Below are 18,217 nucleotides of genomic sequence, written 5' to 3'. Positions count from 1 at the left end.
GGACAATGAGGACAAAAAGGAGGAAGAACAATGTGAGAAAAGGACAACAAGGGGGGAGCCAGAGGACAAAGAGGAGGGAGGAAAGAGGACAACAAGGGGGGAGGAGAATCTCAGTGTCTCTGGATGTAAGTTTCAACACATCCTTGAAAACCTGTAATCTGTAACGCAGCTTTCCAGTCCTGGAAAATGTAAAAATGACGTCCTGGTTTCAGCTGCACTGAAGTTCCTTGAAAAGTCATGAAATGATTAAAATGAACGTCACGACATCTTTCAGACTCTGTCTCTTACGGTGGCCCTGAAGGACAAATCCAGCATTCAGCAGATTTTTTTCACTCGTGTGTTTTCGTGTTTTTAATTTTTTATTTGTTTGTTGTTGATGAATAAAAATATTCATTCAGACAAAAATGAGACCAAATCTTAAGTCAAAATTTCCTTTAAAATATAAAAAACATGACAAGGTGCATTCAGGTGCTCTTTGTCATTCATTGAGGTGGTAATCTGAAAAATATCCAACTTCCTGAGTTGATGAGAAGTACGGAAGCAAAGAAAGTCCATAACTAAACTAAACACCTCAGTGAGTTGATGTTCCTTAATATTTACAAAATTACTATATTAATTACTAAATTAATATTTACTTTAAAAAACATCTGACATGATGGTTTGAATTCTCCTCTTTGACATTTAAAAAAAGGTCATTTTAGGATGTGCAAGTTCAGAAGTGTAATTTTTCTGTTTGACGGTTAGCATATTCAGATATAAAATGAAATTCAATCTAATTTTCAAATAAAATAATAACAAATAAACTCAAATTTGTCAGATAAAAAATCTGGTTACATTTTAAGTTCAGACACCCAAAAAAGTGAAACATTTAAACTCAAACATCTTGGCTACTTGTCCAATCAGGTTGCATCCTGTCAGTCATGGGATCCAAAAAGGGAAAGTTCAGATGAGCGACTGGAAACCTGAATGATTCAATTTATAACGGCCTTTCTTTGCTGCCATAAAAAGCACCTGAACACATCGTCAGTTTTATCTCTGTGATGTGACATGGTCTGATTCGTGGAGGAGGAGCAGGTTCTGCGCTAAGCCCCGCCCATCTTTAGTCACACCCCTAACATGGGCGGGGCCTGAGCTGTGGCGCACTTTGTGTATTTTCTAAAACGATGAGAAGTGGAACAGAAAGATTGGAAGACAAAGGTGTAATCTCTCTGGTTCTCTGCAGCAGGTCTGGTTGACATGTAGAGTTTTTACTGATGAAGAAGATCGCAAGTGTTTGAAGATGTGAAACATTCAGATTGTTCTTTGTGTGATGTGTTCATTTCAGACGTCATCTGTACTGACTCACCTCTGACCTCTGACCTCTGCAAGGCCACATTAAAATGATCGTTTCAATAAATAAATCTGTCAAACGTTTTGTTGAGGCTTCACTTTCTATTATTAAAATAAAAGATAGTCATTTAATAGATAATCATCATCTTTCAGGATCTTTGGGGGAGTTTCATCATTAAAGGTTCCTGCAGGTGGGTTAGACGTATTGATTTGTAGTGTTGGAGCTGCATCGTCAGCTGTTTTCCTTGGACTTATTTCTTATAAGCGGGCGAAGACATCCGGCCCCACTGGGAGGAGTCATGTTAGCTGAATGGAACGCACCCCGAGACACAGACAACTGACACTGACAGTGTTTTTATTATCATTAAAAACAAACTACATGTCCAAAGACTCCTGATTGGCTGTTAGACACACAAAACAAAACATACTGAAGACGTCTTTAAGAAAGAGTTCAAATGTTTGAAATCTGTTTCTTTATAAATAAATATAAATAAAGTAAATAAATCAGTTCACCCACAGGGTTTACTTCAACACCAAACTGACTCTGAGTCAGTTTCACACCTGAACACACCTGAACACACATGAACACAATGAAATAAATAGAATTTACAAACAAAAGAAGTTCCTGTTCAAACACTCACATTTCTGTGATTCATTTTCTCTGACATCATCACTGTTGTTGCTCAACTTGAGAAACTTTTCACTTCCTGAAGTGACTCATCACAGTGTTCCTCCTCTGACCTTTGACCCCATTTTAAACTCTAATATAGAAAATGTATGAAATATGTTAATGTCACCTTACACACATAAAATCATTCATACAGTCAAAAGTAAAATAAATATTTCAGCATAAATAACGAATAAATACAAATATCATAAATAAATAACCTGCAGATAAATATAAACTGTGTTTTTATCCATCTGCTCTTTGAACTCTTCACCAAACATCACCTCTCAAATGAGCCCATAAATAAATACAAATATAAATATAAATGTTTCCTGCCTGTTATGTTTAGAGGCGATCTGCAGATAAAAAGTGCAGAAAATGTTCACAGGAAGCTGAAGAGCAGCTGTCAGCCCTTAACCTCTGAACCAATTATAATGTATTTCCTGTAGCTGCTTCACAATAAAAGCATCCACATGATTCTCCAATGGAGAAGCTTTTAATGTGAAACAGGAGCAGCAGGAAGTGAATTAACAGTAATTACAGTAACATTCAATTCTGATTAGAGCTGCAGCAGACACACATTTCTGTTGTCCAATGAACTAACTGTGATTTGGTTTTCTGATGTCATGAAGTCAAAAGTTTGAATCAAAGCTGAAATTGACGTCTGATACGTCAAAATAAAAGCAGTGGAATCTGTCTAACGACTTGACTCTGCTCAGACGCTGCAGACAGAAAACAGAGTCGGACTCAAAGTGAGAGAGAAGACAGCAGCAGGTTTCTACAGATCTGGGATCTGCAGGTCTGAACCTGTTCACCTGCAGACCTCAGATCTGTCACCCGTCTCTCCTCGGTCCTGGAAAGGTTTTAAACTCGTTCACATTCCTGCGGATTGTTCTGTAAAACAGACGACACACACAAAGCATTCTGGGATTGTTCTGCAGCACATCGGCCAATCAGATGAGACGAGACGCTCAGAGTATATAATATTGAAAGGCTGCTGAGGAGGAAACTGATCCGACTTTCACAATAAAACACCATAAATAACTGTTGAGGTCTTACAGCAGCAGGAAGGTCACCAGAGATAGTCTCTGTAGGAAGACGCTTCACTCTGTCCATCATTTTTATTAATAGCTTCCTGATTGATGGAGCCACTAAAGTCCAGAAAAATGACTGCGATACGAAGATCTGGACTCCTGTTCTGTAATAACTGTATATTAAAGTGTTCTGTCCTGAACTATTTCTGTGTTTCCATCAGCTCAACTTGTTCTTAAATGTTTTTCTCTTCAGAAAGATTCTGGATTCCTTTCCTTTAAAGTCTCTTGTTACTGCTGAGACTCAGTTGATGGATTTGGTCTTGCTGAATATATAAATATAAATATCTGAATAGTTTGTACTTTGAATCTCATCTATTCTCCGTCAGGTTAAAGTGCTGCTGTTAAACATTAAACATTATGTGTATTAATTCATTAATACGTGAACTCTTATAAATGATGAAAACATCTGAAGAGACAAAGAGAGTCTTTCCAGCTGCTGATCTCAGCTGACGTACAGCAACTCACAAGGAAAAAACACCTGATTCTGTTTCACCATCGATCGCTGACGGAGCATCAACAAAATATCTCCCATGAGGCACTGCAGATACACACAGCTGATCCGTCCTCAGTGACCTTTAGATGCATCACTGCGTTTGTTTTATCGACTTTACCTCTGTACAAGTCATCCTAATTTTTCCAGTGTGTCCTTGAACGCAGCATAGTCATATCTGTTGGGTGGGGCTTAGCGTGTACCTGCAGTTTGGGGCCTGTAGGTGGCGACAGCTCTCAGGCTGCGGATCAGATCGTGGCAGAAGGAGCGAAGCTGTGTCAGTGTCAGGTGGGCCGCCACCTGGACCTTGTAGTTTCCATGGAGACGAGAGGCCAGGTCTGGACTGTGGTTCTGATCCACCACTCCGCCGCCAAGCCGAGCCACCTCCTTCATCTAAAACACACACAGTCAGCTGTTAGCATGGGCGTGTGAAAGCAGCCAATCAAACTGAAGCACCAGAGTACAGGAAGTGCTGCGAAGCCCCCCCACCCTCTGCAGTGATGTCACGTCAGGTGTGTGCGTTACCTTGTTGATGTGTGTCAGCAGGTCTCTGAGGTCGGCTTGCAGGTCGCTCAGTCCACTCAGTTTCTCAGACAAAACTCCCAGCAGCCCCTGGTACAGCTGGCTGCCCGCTGACATGCGACTCACACAGATGTCCTGCAGGGGGCAACACACAGGCAATTTGTACTGACAGGTAATAATAACCAGGTGAGTGTCGACAGACGTCAAAAGGTTTTATTCATTGATGCTTTTATTCTCGAAGCGTCTCTGACACTGTCACATCCATCGGTTTACTGGACTGTCTCAGATCTCCTCAAGGACTATTTGACCCTCTTTAAAGACCCTGACAACCCCCTCCAGGACCTAAACAACCCTCTAAACACCTTCAGGACTCCAAGAACACATTCAGTTACCCACCACTAGAACCTCCTCATGGGCTGAACTGAATGGAATGGACCCTAAAAAACCTAAAGAACCCCCTTCCCCCCAGACTGCAGACTGACCAGTGTGAAGTGTTCGGACAGCGGTTTGAGGACGGGGGAGGCTGGGATGCCCAGGGATGTCACCATCATCTGCAGGTTTGTTGTCTGGGTGGAGGGGTCAAGGGTCAAACCCTGAGGAGAACAGGAAGGCATAATTACCACGTGAAGAAGAAGAATAGCCAATAGGAGTCCAGCTGACTCAGATGTCTTGTGTACCTCAGTGTTGACGGTGGCGGTGTGCACGGCGGGGATGTCTCTCAGGATTTTCTCCACCAGCGTCTTTGCCCGCTCGGCCGCCTCTCTGAACGCCGGCAGCGGGCCGAATGGCAAGCTGACGGGGGCTGATTGGACCAAAACTGCAAACAGGAAGTAGTGCAGCAGTGCGACAACTGGAGGAAGAAACATGACATTTACTTACAGAAAATATGGTGCTGATTAAGAGTCAGAGGATCACCAGAGTTATTACAGTTCATCCTGAGGGGACCATGAAGGTCTGAACCACATCTCATCACAGTCCATGTGGAAGACATCCATAGAGCCACAATGCTAGCATTACTAACAATTACCTAAATGATTAATCAATTATCAGAATAGTTGCCTAATGACTAATCGATTAACTCATTTATTCTTATTCAGCAGTTTTGGCATGAACAACCCTCCACACCCCATTGAGGCTGACACTAATAAGTAATAATAAGGTCTTGAGTTTCAGGTGAGTCCAGGCTGTGCTCAGGTAGAGGAGGTGTGCAGGTGTCCTCAACACAGGTTTACATTTGACAGAAAATGCGATTTTTTAAATGTGATTCTGTTAGTTTGTTTGATCACATCTGTGTTCACTACTCGACCAAACTTCATGCATGTTTTTGATGATTTAACCAGCCTCTCCTCTCAGTTTCAATGATAAGTTGGCTCTTACCTATCAGGGAGTTCATGTCTGTCAAGGCGGCTGTCTGTCTCTCGGTCTCGGTGTCTGTCCGCCGGTAAACTCGGTAAATTCTCCTTCAGCTTCCATTTGCAGCAGTTTGGACCTTTTATCTGCACGCTCTCCCGCGGGGTTTTCCCGTCCGCACCGACAACATCGTCACTTTCCGTGGAGTCATACCGATAAATCCCGAAGTGACGAAGCTTGCGAAAACTTGTTGCGTCACAACCGCCAAAGTACTCCAGTACTGCTATACAGGAATAATACTTCATATTTCATTAAGCACATCTGTTGTTTTTCTATCATTAAAATTATTGTTATAATTATTGTTATTATTATTATTATTATTAGGCAGTGGTGGAGGAAGTATTTGGAGTTTTTACTTCAGTAAAAGTAAAACTTCTCTGTTACAAGTAAAAGTCCTGCAAAGTAAAAGTACTCATTCAGATAATGTTGTGACTCTTTAACTGAAAATGTTTTTAATATATTCAATCAGGAAGTGTGATTGATCTGTGTGTTGACTGAAGGTGTGTGTGTTTCTTGGTATTTTTCCGTGTTGGTGTGTGTGTGTGTGTGTGTGTGTGTGTGTGTGTGTGTGTGTGTTTTCAACTTCCTGTGTGTAGTCATGTTTCTTCTCTTTAAGAAATTCTGGACAAACTGTGCGTCAGCAGAAACACGTTTCAGATATTGGACTTCCTGCTGCTGAACAGGAAACGCATCATCAGACTTGACTGCAGAAAAAGTCTGAAACAAATACTTTAATTCCAGATTGCATTCATTAAGATTTGTTCCAACAAGTTTGTGTCTCTTTGTTCCACAAAAGCTTCCTGTCTGATTCACACAATAAAAGACCAGCATGGCGTTGTCGTGAGGAGACCTGAACCATCTCCATCCACAGAAGACTGATGAGATACAGTCAAAAGCTCTGATTAGAGTTTAGATTATTTAAACACATGAAAAAATCAGTTGACTTCAGGCAGATGTGACAAAAATCTCAAGTCTCAAATTCTGAACGTTACGATGAACTGACCAGGTGAGCTGTTATTCACAGGTGAGCTGTTAACACCAAATCACAACAAACATTATCTTATGACACTGCACATATGGAGCAGGTCTGGACTCTTTATAATATTAGAGGTTTGTTTGTTTCAGTTTTAAACATGTTTGTATTTTTATTGTGTAGTTTGTTCAAAGATATTTTCTGTGAAGCTCTGATGAGCTCAGTTTCTTTCATCTCTCTTTAATTGAGAAGAAAACATTCAACATTTCTGCTAGAAGGAAAAAAAATCAACAGGACTAAAACTTTCCACTGAGACACTAATTTCCACTTTTTTCCAGTGTAGTCCTGAATGGACAGTACCTGACAGCTTGAGCGTGCAGATCAGTTGCTGACTCAGAGGTTTCTGTGGAGGTTATGAAATGCTTCCGTCATCACAGCCAGAGAAGTTCAGACTGAGGAGGCTGCTGGGAAACTGTCTCTGGTAACCCTAACCGTGATTTATTTTATTCATTTCAGTTTTATCAAACTGATCTAATGTAACATTTACAGATCTCGTTTCTGTGATTTTTCAGAGGCTCACACAGTGAGGTTGTCCCTGTTAGGGTTAGGGTTACCCTTATAGCCGTTTCACTCTGAAGAAACAAAGTATTAAATTAGCCAATATCTGTGTGACACACAGTACGGTGGCCTTTGTAGGACAAACATGTCCATCACCACAATTTTAACCGTCACCATCTCCACTGGTCCAGCAGGTGGAGACAATGAGTCACAATAGGACCATCAATAACAAGATGGCTGATCCAGAAGAACTGTTACATATTTACATCACTGTCACACAAGGTCCTTAAACATTAAACCAAGTGAAAACAACATTTTACTAATATTTCACTCTGAACCTTCAGATCTTCTTCATTTTAACAGATTTGTGAAAACGTGTTTTTCTGCGGTTTGCAGTCGCATCAGAAAGATAACAGTCCACTTCCTGTCCTGTCCGACTGTTGTCGTGGTAACAAAGAACAAACCTTTAACGAGACAATTAGTTACTTCCTGACATTTAACTCTGACGTTAAGACTGCTGAACATTTGATATTTTAATATACGAACAGAATTATGTGACTGTAATACACCTGTTCTATAAAAACAAGAAATATTGAGTGTAGTTTGGTGGGAAACTCGTGTGTGACAGCAGATCAGAACAGACTACATTACCCAGAAAACCACAGACACAAACATGTGTAAACAAAACCAAAGTGTGTTTTATTTGTCTGAGTGAGAGAAACAACAAACAGCAGCTGAAGAGTTCAGAAGTTACAGCAGGAATACACAGCAGAGAGAAGAAGAGAGAGGAGAGGGGGATTGTGGGAAATAACTGATCTACTAACATCAGCGTGCCGACACACAGAACTACTTTCTGTCTGCACAGGAAGTCAGCAGAGAGGATCACGGGAAGCTGTCGTCGTCGTCTTCGGCCATTTCTTTGGCAAACTCCAGATCCTGCTGCTCACGCTCCCGACGCTCCTGAACGCACCACGAACACAGAAACACAAACATGTAAGTAACAACATTTGATTTATGTTTTCAGAGCTTCCAAACCTGCAGGGTCAGGGAGTGTGTGTGTGTGTGTGTGTGTGTGTGTGTGTGTGTGTGTGTGAGTGAGTGTGAGTGAGTGTGAGTGAGTGAGTGTGAGTGAGTGTGAGTGAGTGAGTGTGAGTGAGTGAGTGAGTGTGAGTGAGTGTGTGTTTTTTACCTCTGCTGACTCCAGGTCTTTGTTGTAAGCTTTAGGAGGAAACCTCATGGCCTGCAGGAGGAGACACAGATAGGAGAGTTGATTTTATGTCTTTCATAAACAGTTTGACAGCTGAGAAACATCCTGAGTGATGGTATTTGTGTGTATTAACGGTTATTAGTGGTTAATAACAGTTATTAACGGTTAATAACAGGTAGACGAAACCAAAGGTGAATCTGTTTAGAGCAGAAACTGTTTTATTTTCAGGCTGAGCAACTCATCTACCAACCAAACTCTCCTTTCAAAAATCTAAATTTAAAAGCACATTTTTAAACAAATTAGAGTGATGTCACTGTTTTTACATCATGATTAACCTTGACAGATATGTGTGTGTGTGTGTGTGTTCCCTTGACAGACATGTGTGTGTGTTCCCTTCACAGACATGTGTGTGTGTGTGTGGCCTAGACAGACATGTTGTGTGTGTGTGTGTGTGGCCTAGACAGACATGTTGTGTGTGTGTGTGTGTGGCCTAGACAGACATGTTGTGTGCTTGTGTGTGTGTCCATTACCTTGACAGACGTGTGTGTGTGTGTGTGTGTTACCTTGACAGACATGTTGTATATGTGTGTTACCTTGACAGACGTGTGTGTGTGTGTGTGTGCGTGTGTGTGTTACCTTGGCAGACATGTTGTCTGTGTGTCTGTGTGTGTGTGTGTGTGTGTGTGTGTCTCAGGTGTGTGTGTCTTACCTTGACAGACATGTTGTGGATGTCCAGGCAGAAGGAGATTCTCTGGTGAAAAGCCAGCTGAGGCTCTCTGGTCCCGTAAATGTCCATAGTCTCTTTTGATTGGACAAAGCCTTTCTCGTGGTTGATGCTGGCCTCGATCACTCCATCACGGATCGCCTGAAGGACACACACACACACTTCTTTGTTGGTGCTGGTGGGCCGCTTGTTGTCAGATTAGTTATTTATAACTTATTAATAGCTTATAACTTTGTCTTTGAAGAAGAAATAATAAAAACAGTCTAGGTCTCGGGTCGGGTTCGGGTCTGAAATTTAGCAGTACCAGGCTGGTTCAGGGGGGGTCGTGTCTCGTGCAGAACTCTACCTACTAGTGGTTAAGACTTCAGACTAGAGAGTTTTCTGCTGTGAGACAATCATCAGACTCAGACTGACTTTGAGTTTTTTCCTTGTTACCTTGGCGACGATGAACTCTGCATCCTCTGGACTGTCGAGCTGCAGCTTCTGAGCGATGTCGGCCAGAGAGATACGAGAGTACGACAGGCTGATCATACGCACACCTAAACACAACACACATTTATATTGTTCAAGTATCAATAAATAAATATCAGACTGAGCAGGACTCACGGTCGACACACAAACAGAAACCAGGCTGTGAACACACACAGTAACATGTGATGTCAGAGGTGATGTGGCCTGTGATTGGCTCACCGGTCTTGATGACGTTGTGTCTCAGGCGGATGATGAGTGTATATGTCCCGTCTGTCTGAAACTTCTCCCCAAACTGCTCCAGCGCCTGGTTAAACTTGGCCAGGTTACCTGTTCTCACCGCTGAACACACACAGTGGACACACACACAATCAGATGGATTTGTGCAATAATTCTTCTGTGAGGACAAACAGCATCAGAACAGAAAGAGTTATATCATATAAGATCTTATCACACTGATAAAATTATTTAAAATAATTTGTCTAAAATGTCTAATCAATAACATTTTATTTGATTTTTAAAACAAATTCAAAGAAATAATTTTAAATAATAAAAGTATTACAATTAATGAAAATACTATAACATTAAAAATATGAATGTAAAGACAAAATTGAAATATCAAAAACTAAATTAAAATAAATTGATAATAAAAATCATAGATTAAATAATAATGAGCTCATCGATTGTCCCGTGTTCACTGCAGAGACAGACGGACGCTCGTGCAGCGCCACATTCACGTGGATGCGGGAAGTACATTTCCAGTTTGTGTGTGTAAATACTGACCCTGAGTCAGCAGGAAGTACGGCATCAGTGATCTCTTCAGTGATGGCTGTCTGAACTGAAGTCTGTCAGGAATCTCTCCCAACAACAACTCCACCACGATCAGCAGCTTGTGGACCTGAAGAATAGACACTTAGGTTACACTGAAGTAACAGTAAAACTGTAGAATTCAAACTAAAAGTTTAGGTGTGTGCAAAAGAAAAAATATCCGAGTGATAAACCAAACAGGACGAGGCCGTGTTACAAAGCTGATCTCAGTTCAACAAACAGGACGAGGCCGTGTTATAAAGCTGTTCTCAGGTCAGTTCATCAAACAGGACGAGGCCATGTTACAAAGCTGATCTCAGTTCATCAAACAGGACGAGGCTGTGTTACAAAGCTGATCTCAGTTCAACAAACAGGACAAGGCCGTGTTATAAAGCTGTTCTCAGGTCAGTTCATCAAACAGGACGAGGCCATGTTACAAAGCTGATCTCAGTTCAACAAACAGGACGAGGCCGTGTTACAAAGCTGTTCTCAGTTTAACAAACAGGACGAGGCCGTGTTACAAAGCTGTTCTCAGGTCAGTTCAACAAACAGGACGAGGCCGTGTTACAAAGCTGATCTCAGTTTAACAAACAGGACGAGGCCATGTTACAAAGCTGATCTCAGTTCAGTTTAACAAACAGGACGAGGCCGTGTTAAAAAGCTGTTCTCAGGTCAGTTCATCAAACAGGACGAGGCCATGTTACAAAGCTGATCTCAGTTCAACAAACAGGACGAGGCCGAGTTAAAAAGCTGTTCTCAGGTCAGTTCATCAAACAGGACGAGGCCGTGTTACAAAGCTGTTCTCAGGTCAGTTCAACAAACAGGACGAGGCTGTGTTACAAAGCTGATCTCAGTTCAACAAACAGGACGAGGCCGTGTTACAAAGCTGTTCTCAGGTCAGTTCAACAAACAGGACGAGGCTGTGTTACAAAGCTGATCTCAGTTCAACAAACAGGACGAGGCTGTGTTACAAAGCTGATCTCAGTTCAGTTCAACAAACAGGAGGAGGCCGTGTTACAAAGCTGATCTCAGTTCAGTAAACAGGACGAGGCCGTGTTACAAAGCCGATCTCAGTTCAGTAAACAGGACGAGGCCGTGTTACAAAGCTGATCTCAGTTCAACAAACAGGACGAGGCTGTGTTAAAAAGCTGTTCTCAGGTCAGTTCAAAAAAAAGGACGAAACAACGTGGTCAAACATACAGTGTAGATTGTGAACCGTGTGGGCAACAACACACCAGAGGTCACACATTGTACAGTGTGTGTGTCTGACAGTGTATGCCACAGTGTGTGTGTGTGTGTGTGTGTGTGTGTGTGTGTGTGTGTATGCGACAGTGTGTGTACATGACAGTGTGTGTACATGACAGTGTGTGCGACAGTGTGCAACACACCGTCTGTTTGAAGCCCACAGCAGTGTGTTGTGGAGCTTTCCTCAGAGCGTTGGTCAGAGTCCTGCGAGCCTCAGAGTACTCCAACTGGATCGCCTTAATACGACCTGTGGGAGGTCACATGACACACAGGTAAACAACAGGTGAACAGCAGGTGAAGAGCAGGTACTTCAAATGCAAAGATATTAAGAACATGAATAAAATGGATTTATATGGCATATCATCATATGGGAAAAAATGGTTAAACTGTCCCCCATGAAGCCAGATATAGTGCAGTACAGGTATCGGTCTCACCTGTGTAGTACAAGTATCTGGCCCACTCGTTGTTGTTGGCGAGTTCAGGGAAAACTGATTTGGACACCAGCTTCTCGGCCTGGTCGTACAGGTTGAAGTGCAGGTAGTTCCTCAGCAGTAGGTTGAGGAGGACAGCCTGGCCATCAGCGTCATGACGCAGAGTCGCCGTACGCAGACGAGTGTGGAGGAAACTGAAGGGTTAAAACAGACAGACGGTCTCCATTAACAACATTCAGAAAGACAAACAATAATTGAAGACAAAGGACAAAACGGATTGATTATCTGTATTGGCTGTCAGTGTGTGTGTGTCTCTGAGTATATGTGTGTCTCTGGGTGTCTCTGTGTGTGTGTCTCCGAGTGTGAGTGTGTGTCTCCGAGTGTGAGTGTGTGTCTCCGAGTGTGTCTGAGTCTCTGAGTGTGTGTGTGTGTGTGTGTGTCACTGAGTGAGTGTGTGTGTGCCTCTGAGTGTGCGTCAGTGTGTGTGTGTGTGTGTGTGTGTGTGTGTGTGTGTGTGTGTGTGTGTGTGTGTGTGTGTGTGTGTGTGTACCTGCGCATGGTGTCGAACTTGTTGAGGAACTCGTACACTCGGGCGTGGTAATAGTAACACTTGGCAGCAACCAGATCCAGAGCTCTGCGGTTCTTAGAGCCGATCTTCTGCAGCAAGTCGTCTGAAATTTTCTGAGCCTGAAACACAACAACATGAGCGAAGATATCATCATCATCCTCCTCCTCCTCCTCCTCCTCCTCCATACACAAGTCCACCTCACTGAGCCTGAAGGAGGACGAGGAGGTGGACACTTTTTGGTCCCGACTGAAATGTTTCATATGTGAACAGCTGACTCTGTGTTTGTGCATTTCTGCTTTTATGATATTAAACTAAAGTTAAAACTGTCGTTCCAGTTGGAAAGGACAAACTGTCCAGTTCCAACACTTCTCAGATCATTGAATCCACATATCATCATCTTTACCTGAACTCCTCAGAGCTGGAAGACAAACTCATCACGTCTTTTCACCAACAGCCAATAACTTAAAAACATCTTCAGCTGAAGAGTTTCTCTCGCAGTCAGACACTGACACTGCATGCTTTTATCACTGGCAACGCTCTCCTTTCTGGTCTACCACGTTTCTAATTTCCTGTATTATTTTCCTTGTATTGTTGTTGTTTTTTTAATTGTATTGTTAAGCACCGCTATATAAATAAAGTTTGATTTGATTTCACTGAGTGGAGTTTCATCATCACTACATAAGAACTAGTTAATGTATAATTTACAGACTAGCTGTTACTAAATATTTACACCTAACTGTAGCTGTAATTGTTGGGTAGCCAACCGAACCAGCTGACAAAGCTAACATTAGCATGCTAATATCTGAGCTGTTAAGAGTAAAAGAGGTCATATGGAGGACAGTCGACATGTCTGAACTGAAATTTGATAAATTATGTTTAATAATGAAGATTTTAAATTACATTTCACTAAAATAACAACAGACCTCAAATTATGAAACGTGCTGATAACATTTGACTGAATGAGCATAAGTGTCAGTTAGCTTAGCATAATCAGATATTTTCCTCTCATTATATACTGTATGAATACTATTAACTCTGAAACACACAGATGTCTCCACAACAGCTAACACCTACATTTACTGAGATTTACATATTTTAGCCTCTAAAATTAGTTTTTGGAAGTTATGCTAGCTTGTGATGCTACAGTGACTTCCTGTTTAGTTGGTTTCTCCTGATTGGACAGTGCTACAAATGTTTCCTAACAACAAATTTAAACATTACTAAAGTCTTTACTAGCTGAGACATTTGTTAAGTTTTAACTAGTTAGTAGTTACTGAGAACTCAGGGAGGACTTTATGTTTAGACAGAAGGATTCATGCAGAGCAGAGGCCAGAGCAGAGACCTGATGGGACCGTGGTGAAGCACACAAACTATTTTCCCCAAAAAAACTCCCCACCCCAATTCAAAAATATATATATAAATACAGAGTCCTGCAGGGTTTTACAGAACATTGTGCCCTCAGACCCAACCCCTGATAAAAGACAGACAGACCTCTGTGTATCTCTTGTTGTTGGTCAGGTGAACCACCAGCAGCAGCTGCAGGTAAGCCTCCACCTCCGGCAGCAGAGGAGCCGAGGCTGCTTTACCTGTCCTCGGACGGAACTGGACGTCTCCATCCGCCATCTCCATCGGCTGACAGACAGACAGACAGACAGTCTGTAGGTATCAACACTGATCATCTGATCACGTTTCCTCATTTAAATCATCACTGGCTCATTTTTCAGTCGAGGGTGTTGAGACATTAAACTCTGAAACACACTTTTTGGAGTACATCATGATTACACTAAAAGCAAGTTAATGAAAAAATGTTGATTTGGTTTTGAAGCTAAAACTCAAAACTGAAAACCTCCAAACATGTCTTCTTTGTTTCACCTGCAACCAAACCTCTGTGTGTTTTGGCCCGTTTATCAGACTGAAATACAGATGTATTAATGACTACTTAAATTCTTTGGTCTATAACTTATCAAAAAATAAAAACATGTGCAGCTTCTCAGAATGTGAGCAGCCTCTGAACTCAATTCTATAAAATCCAAATGGGGATTGGTTTATGGTTTGTCATTTCTATTACTTAAACCTATTATTTAATTATTACAATAAATATTGATTAATGTTGAATAGACTAATCATTTCAGAACCTGACAGAAGAAGCAGTTTGGGAAATAATTCTGGACTCTTGTAATGAGCATCATTATAAGTGATGTCTGGACTGAATGTGAACTCAGAACAATTATCAACAGGTTAATCAATACTACAATCAATCATTGATCGTGGTCATGGGTTCCCACCTCCTCCAGGAAGCCGAGCAGGAAGTCTCTGGTGGTGGTGTTGTTGGTGAAGAAGCCAAAGATGGCTTTATGCAGCACGTTGGTGTTGAGACGACGGCTGGTGGACGGCAACGCTCTGAGAGCACGAAGGACAAACCGAGGCTCCTTCCCCGACACCGCCTTCTCTATCTGCTTCACATGCTCCTTAATGTCTGAGGAGGAGGAGGTGACGAAGATCAGAGAAGGGGGGATAAAACAAGACAGAAAGAAAAGAAACAGCAGAAAGATTCAGAATTCAAACAGCAGCAGTTTCAGAGCTCATACAGAAACTCATTCATAATTTTACACATTTTGAGTCTCATTTAGCTCAATATCAGTTCTTCTGACAGCAAATGATTCTATTATTAGCAGTCATGTTATTGTATATATAAACCAGGTTGTAAACTGTCTGTGCAGTCTCTTTAATCTCATCCAGGTCTGACAAGTCTGCATACAGTGGGGTTTTATGTAGACCTGGTCTGAGGTGGTCAGAGTAGAGAAAAATCCTTGAAATCTGCCTTTTGTCTATTTTCACAGCTTAAGTACAGGAAACACACATCTGAGACTGGGTTTTAACCAGCCTCTGGAATCCACTTGTATATGTAATCCAGGTTTGACAAGATTTCCACGAATATGAGAACAGGTTAAAACTCTAGTCCAGGTTTGACAAGTCTAAATACAGAGGGATATCATGTAGACATGAGCTGATGTGGTCTGGCTGGAGATAAGGAATGTAAATCATTTTTACTATTTTCTAGAACCACACACGTAACACCGTCTTTAAAACAGTCTACTTGTTATTCGAGTCCAGGTTTGTCTGCACAAAGTGGTTTGATCTGGACCTGATCTGGTGTGGTCTAAGATGTTCACCACCTGTTTAGCAGCGGTGTAACAGCAGAGAATCAGTCGAAAAGATTGTCCGTTAACTTTCGCCTGAACTCCGGAATCTAAACTAACTTCAGTCATAGATTAAACTTTTAAACGACCGGTTCGTTAACAGTTAGCTTCAGCACAGCGGTTAGCCGGTTATGCTAACAGGCTAACGGCCGCTGACTTAACGTTATCTTCAGTGAACCGGACCGACAGTAAACCAGCACCTGTACCGGAGTCTCCCGGTGGTTTTATATTTAATCTCGGTTTTACCCTCTAGAGTCAAGCTGTCCAGCTCTTTAGGCTGTTTAGCCGCGTTAGCCGCCTCCTCCTCCGGCATCTCCACGTCTTGCGGCTCGGGGCCCGGGTCCTTCGGCTTCTCGGCTTTGGAGTCCCGGTCCCGGCCTCCCGCTTTGTCCCGCCGCTTGGCCGCAGTCTCCTTCATGATGTCTGGAAGACAAACAGCTCACAGTCAGGGCAAATAAAACCTCCGTCAGGTCGGAGACTTTAAACCAGCGTTGATCTGCAGAGTCACCTCCACTCACTTCAAATTGTTTGCTCCTACAATGACTGGCAACTATTTTGAAGCGCAAAGGATTGTGGGAAACGTAAGACAGCATTAGATGATCGCAGAAACGGAGCAAACACAGCTAATCAATAACAGATGGATCGATGCAGTCCCCCTGTAAACCGGTGTTAGTGTTTTCATTTGTGGATTTAATTTGTGAAACAACAGAAACCCAAAACTACAGTTAAATCATTCCACAACCAGGACCCATGGACTACCAGAACCATCCGAGATCCATAAACGTAGTCTGTCAACATATTTCCCTCCAGACCTGTTAAGGACCTGGGATTATACCTCACTGTGCATGTGGATCCTTGACTTCCTGACGGGCAGACCCCAGGTGGTGAGGTGGGCGGACACACCTCTTCCACCCTCATCCTGAACACCGGAGCACCCCAGGGCTGACGTTTGACACAGCTGTGGTGGACCTGGTAACAGATAACAATGAAAAGGAAACCTGAAGGAAATGGAGGACCTGACCCGCTGGTGTCAGGACCTGAACTTCAGCAGGACTAAGGAGTTGATAGAGGACTTTGTGAAGAAGCAGGGAAGGAACTACGCCTCCCTTAACACCACTGCCTGGTACAGAAACAGCACCGAGCAGGACCGCAAGGCCCCGCAGAGAGGGCTTCATTCAGCTGATCTTATAACAGGCGGTGCTCTACGCTGCCTGAAGGATGTTTCCACCAGGCGCTGCAAGAACAAGGAGAATCACGAAGGATCCCAACCACCCGGATAACGGTCAGGAAGAAGGTACTAGGTTCCGCTGCCTAAGACCCCCCACCCACCCAAACTTGATTGATTAATACTTCAGAAACATTCTGAATGCAGTACTTGTACTTGTGACAAAATATAAATATAGGTTTTACTTCAGTGAATGATCTCAGTCTCAATAAAGATATTCTTTATTCAATTTTCAATTTAGATTTTCAAGTATAAAAAAATCAAATATGACTGCTCATTCTGGCAGGTTTGTAGTTCGTTTGATTGAAGGAACTATGTAATGATAAAAAGTAAATCATAAAATAGAATAATAATGAAAGTAAGAACAATAATAAAAGATCTCTGTCATTCATGTTCAATTGTTCTTTTAGGGGGATTATTGGCTGTCAGTAAAGATATACTGTAGATGAACACTACTATCTTAAACCGAGTGGTGTCTGCAGGCCCTCCATCAACCAGAGAAGAGGACAGTGACGTGTGTGTGTCTGATTAGAACAGCTGGACAGTCAGAGGACACTTGTTTGTTTGTTTGTTTGTTTGTAATTTCAGTGATGACGTCACAGTAACTCTGGGAATCTGAGGGACAAAAACAATTTTAAAAAGTGGAAATATGAGAAAATAAACTGGTGATCATTAGTACATTTATCCGCTGTCTCTTAGCGGGCCAGGTGACAGGTGTCCGGTGGGCGGGGCTTGTCGCAGCTCATGCTGTCTGCTCTCTGCTGATAGAGCTCGTGCCCTCACTCAGACGCTGCAGCGCGTGCTAAGCACGTTCAGTCTGTGGAGAAACAACATCTCTGTGGGTTTTAACCTCCCGAAGTGTTTGGAAGATGTTGTCCCGTCACTCTCTAACTTTTATGAGTTTGTTTTGAGCTCATAGAGAACCGGACTTCAGCGGATCCTGTTTGAACTTGGACTTTAGGGATCCTCTGCGGATCAACTGGTGGAGCTCTACTGGTTTCTGTTGTGGTTTTACTGGTTCCAGTTTTTCCGCTCAGCCTCGTTAACTCACCCGCAGCTGCTGCAGAGACACAGTGAGTTCACTTCAACCATGGAGCTGCTTGCAGAGGCACATAATATATAATATAATACGACATGATTAAATATAATGTAATATAATATAATTCAATATAATACTGTATTATATAGAACAAAACCTAATTTATTGAATATTAATAAAACAGTGTATAGTTATAAAAGACCTGCTGCAGTTTTAGTGGATTATCTGATACAATGAATTGTTTATGTAATAATAATAAT

General features: G+C 42.2%; 2 protein-coding genes across 3 annotated transcripts; both read right to left on the bottom strand.

Annotated features, from left to right (window-relative positions):
* Nucleotides 1–3,683: 3,683 nt before the first annotated feature.
* csf3b (colony stimulating factor 3 (granulocyte) b) lies at nucleotides 3,684–5,558 on the bottom strand. The gene is made up of 5 exons (XM_070923918.1): nucleotides 5,480–5,558; nucleotides 4,780–4,952; nucleotides 4,585–4,695; nucleotides 4,106–4,237; nucleotides 3,684–3,973 (listed from the first exon to the last, which is right to left on the bottom strand). Exons 1-5 carry the CDS (start codon nucleotides 5,493–5,495, stop codon nucleotides 3,773–3,775), a joined length of 633 nt encoding a protein of 210 aa, XP_070780019.1. The 5' UTR covers nucleotides 5,496–5,558; the 3' UTR covers nucleotides 3,684–3,772.
* Nucleotides 5,559–7,719: 2,161 nt separating this feature from the next.
* psmd3 (proteasome 26S subunit, non-ATPase 3) lies at nucleotides 7,720–16,269 on the bottom strand. Of its 2 annotated transcripts, XM_070923099.1 has the most exons (13): nucleotides 16,212–16,269; nucleotides 15,940–16,116; nucleotides 14,779–14,969; nucleotides 13,985–14,125; nucleotides 12,476–12,612; nucleotides 11,929–12,119; nucleotides 11,638–11,741; nucleotides 10,226–10,340; nucleotides 9,665–9,784; nucleotides 9,410–9,513; nucleotides 8,960–9,115; nucleotides 8,233–8,283; nucleotides 7,720–8,003 (listed from the first exon to the last, which is right to left on the bottom strand). In XM_070923099.1, the coding sequence occupies exons 2-13, from the start codon at nucleotides 16,109–16,111 to the stop codon at nucleotides 7,926–7,928; spliced, it is 1,560 nt and encodes a 519-aa protein (XP_070779200.1). In that variant the 5' UTR covers nucleotides 16,112–16,116; nucleotides 16,212–16,269; the 3' UTR covers nucleotides 7,720–7,925. The 2 variants fall into 2 exon arrangements, with proteins under 2 accessions (XP_070779200.1, XP_070779199.1); XM_070923098.1 differs by lacking the exon at nucleotides 16,212–16,269 and having other exon boundaries at nucleotides 15,940–16,195.
* Nucleotides 16,270–18,217: the final 1,948 nt, after the last annotated feature.

This window comes from Enoplosus armatus, chromosome 17 (genome assembly GCF_043641665.1).
Source record: "Enoplosus armatus isolate fEnoArm2 chromosome 17, fEnoArm2.hap1, whole genome shotgun sequence".
Classification (NCBI taxonomy): domain Eukaryota; kingdom Metazoa; phylum Chordata; class Actinopteri; order Centrarchiformes; family Enoplosidae; genus Enoplosus; species Enoplosus armatus.
The sequence above is the reverse complement of the archived record's forward strand: the minus strand, read 5'-3'. Positions and strand labels throughout refer to the sequence as shown.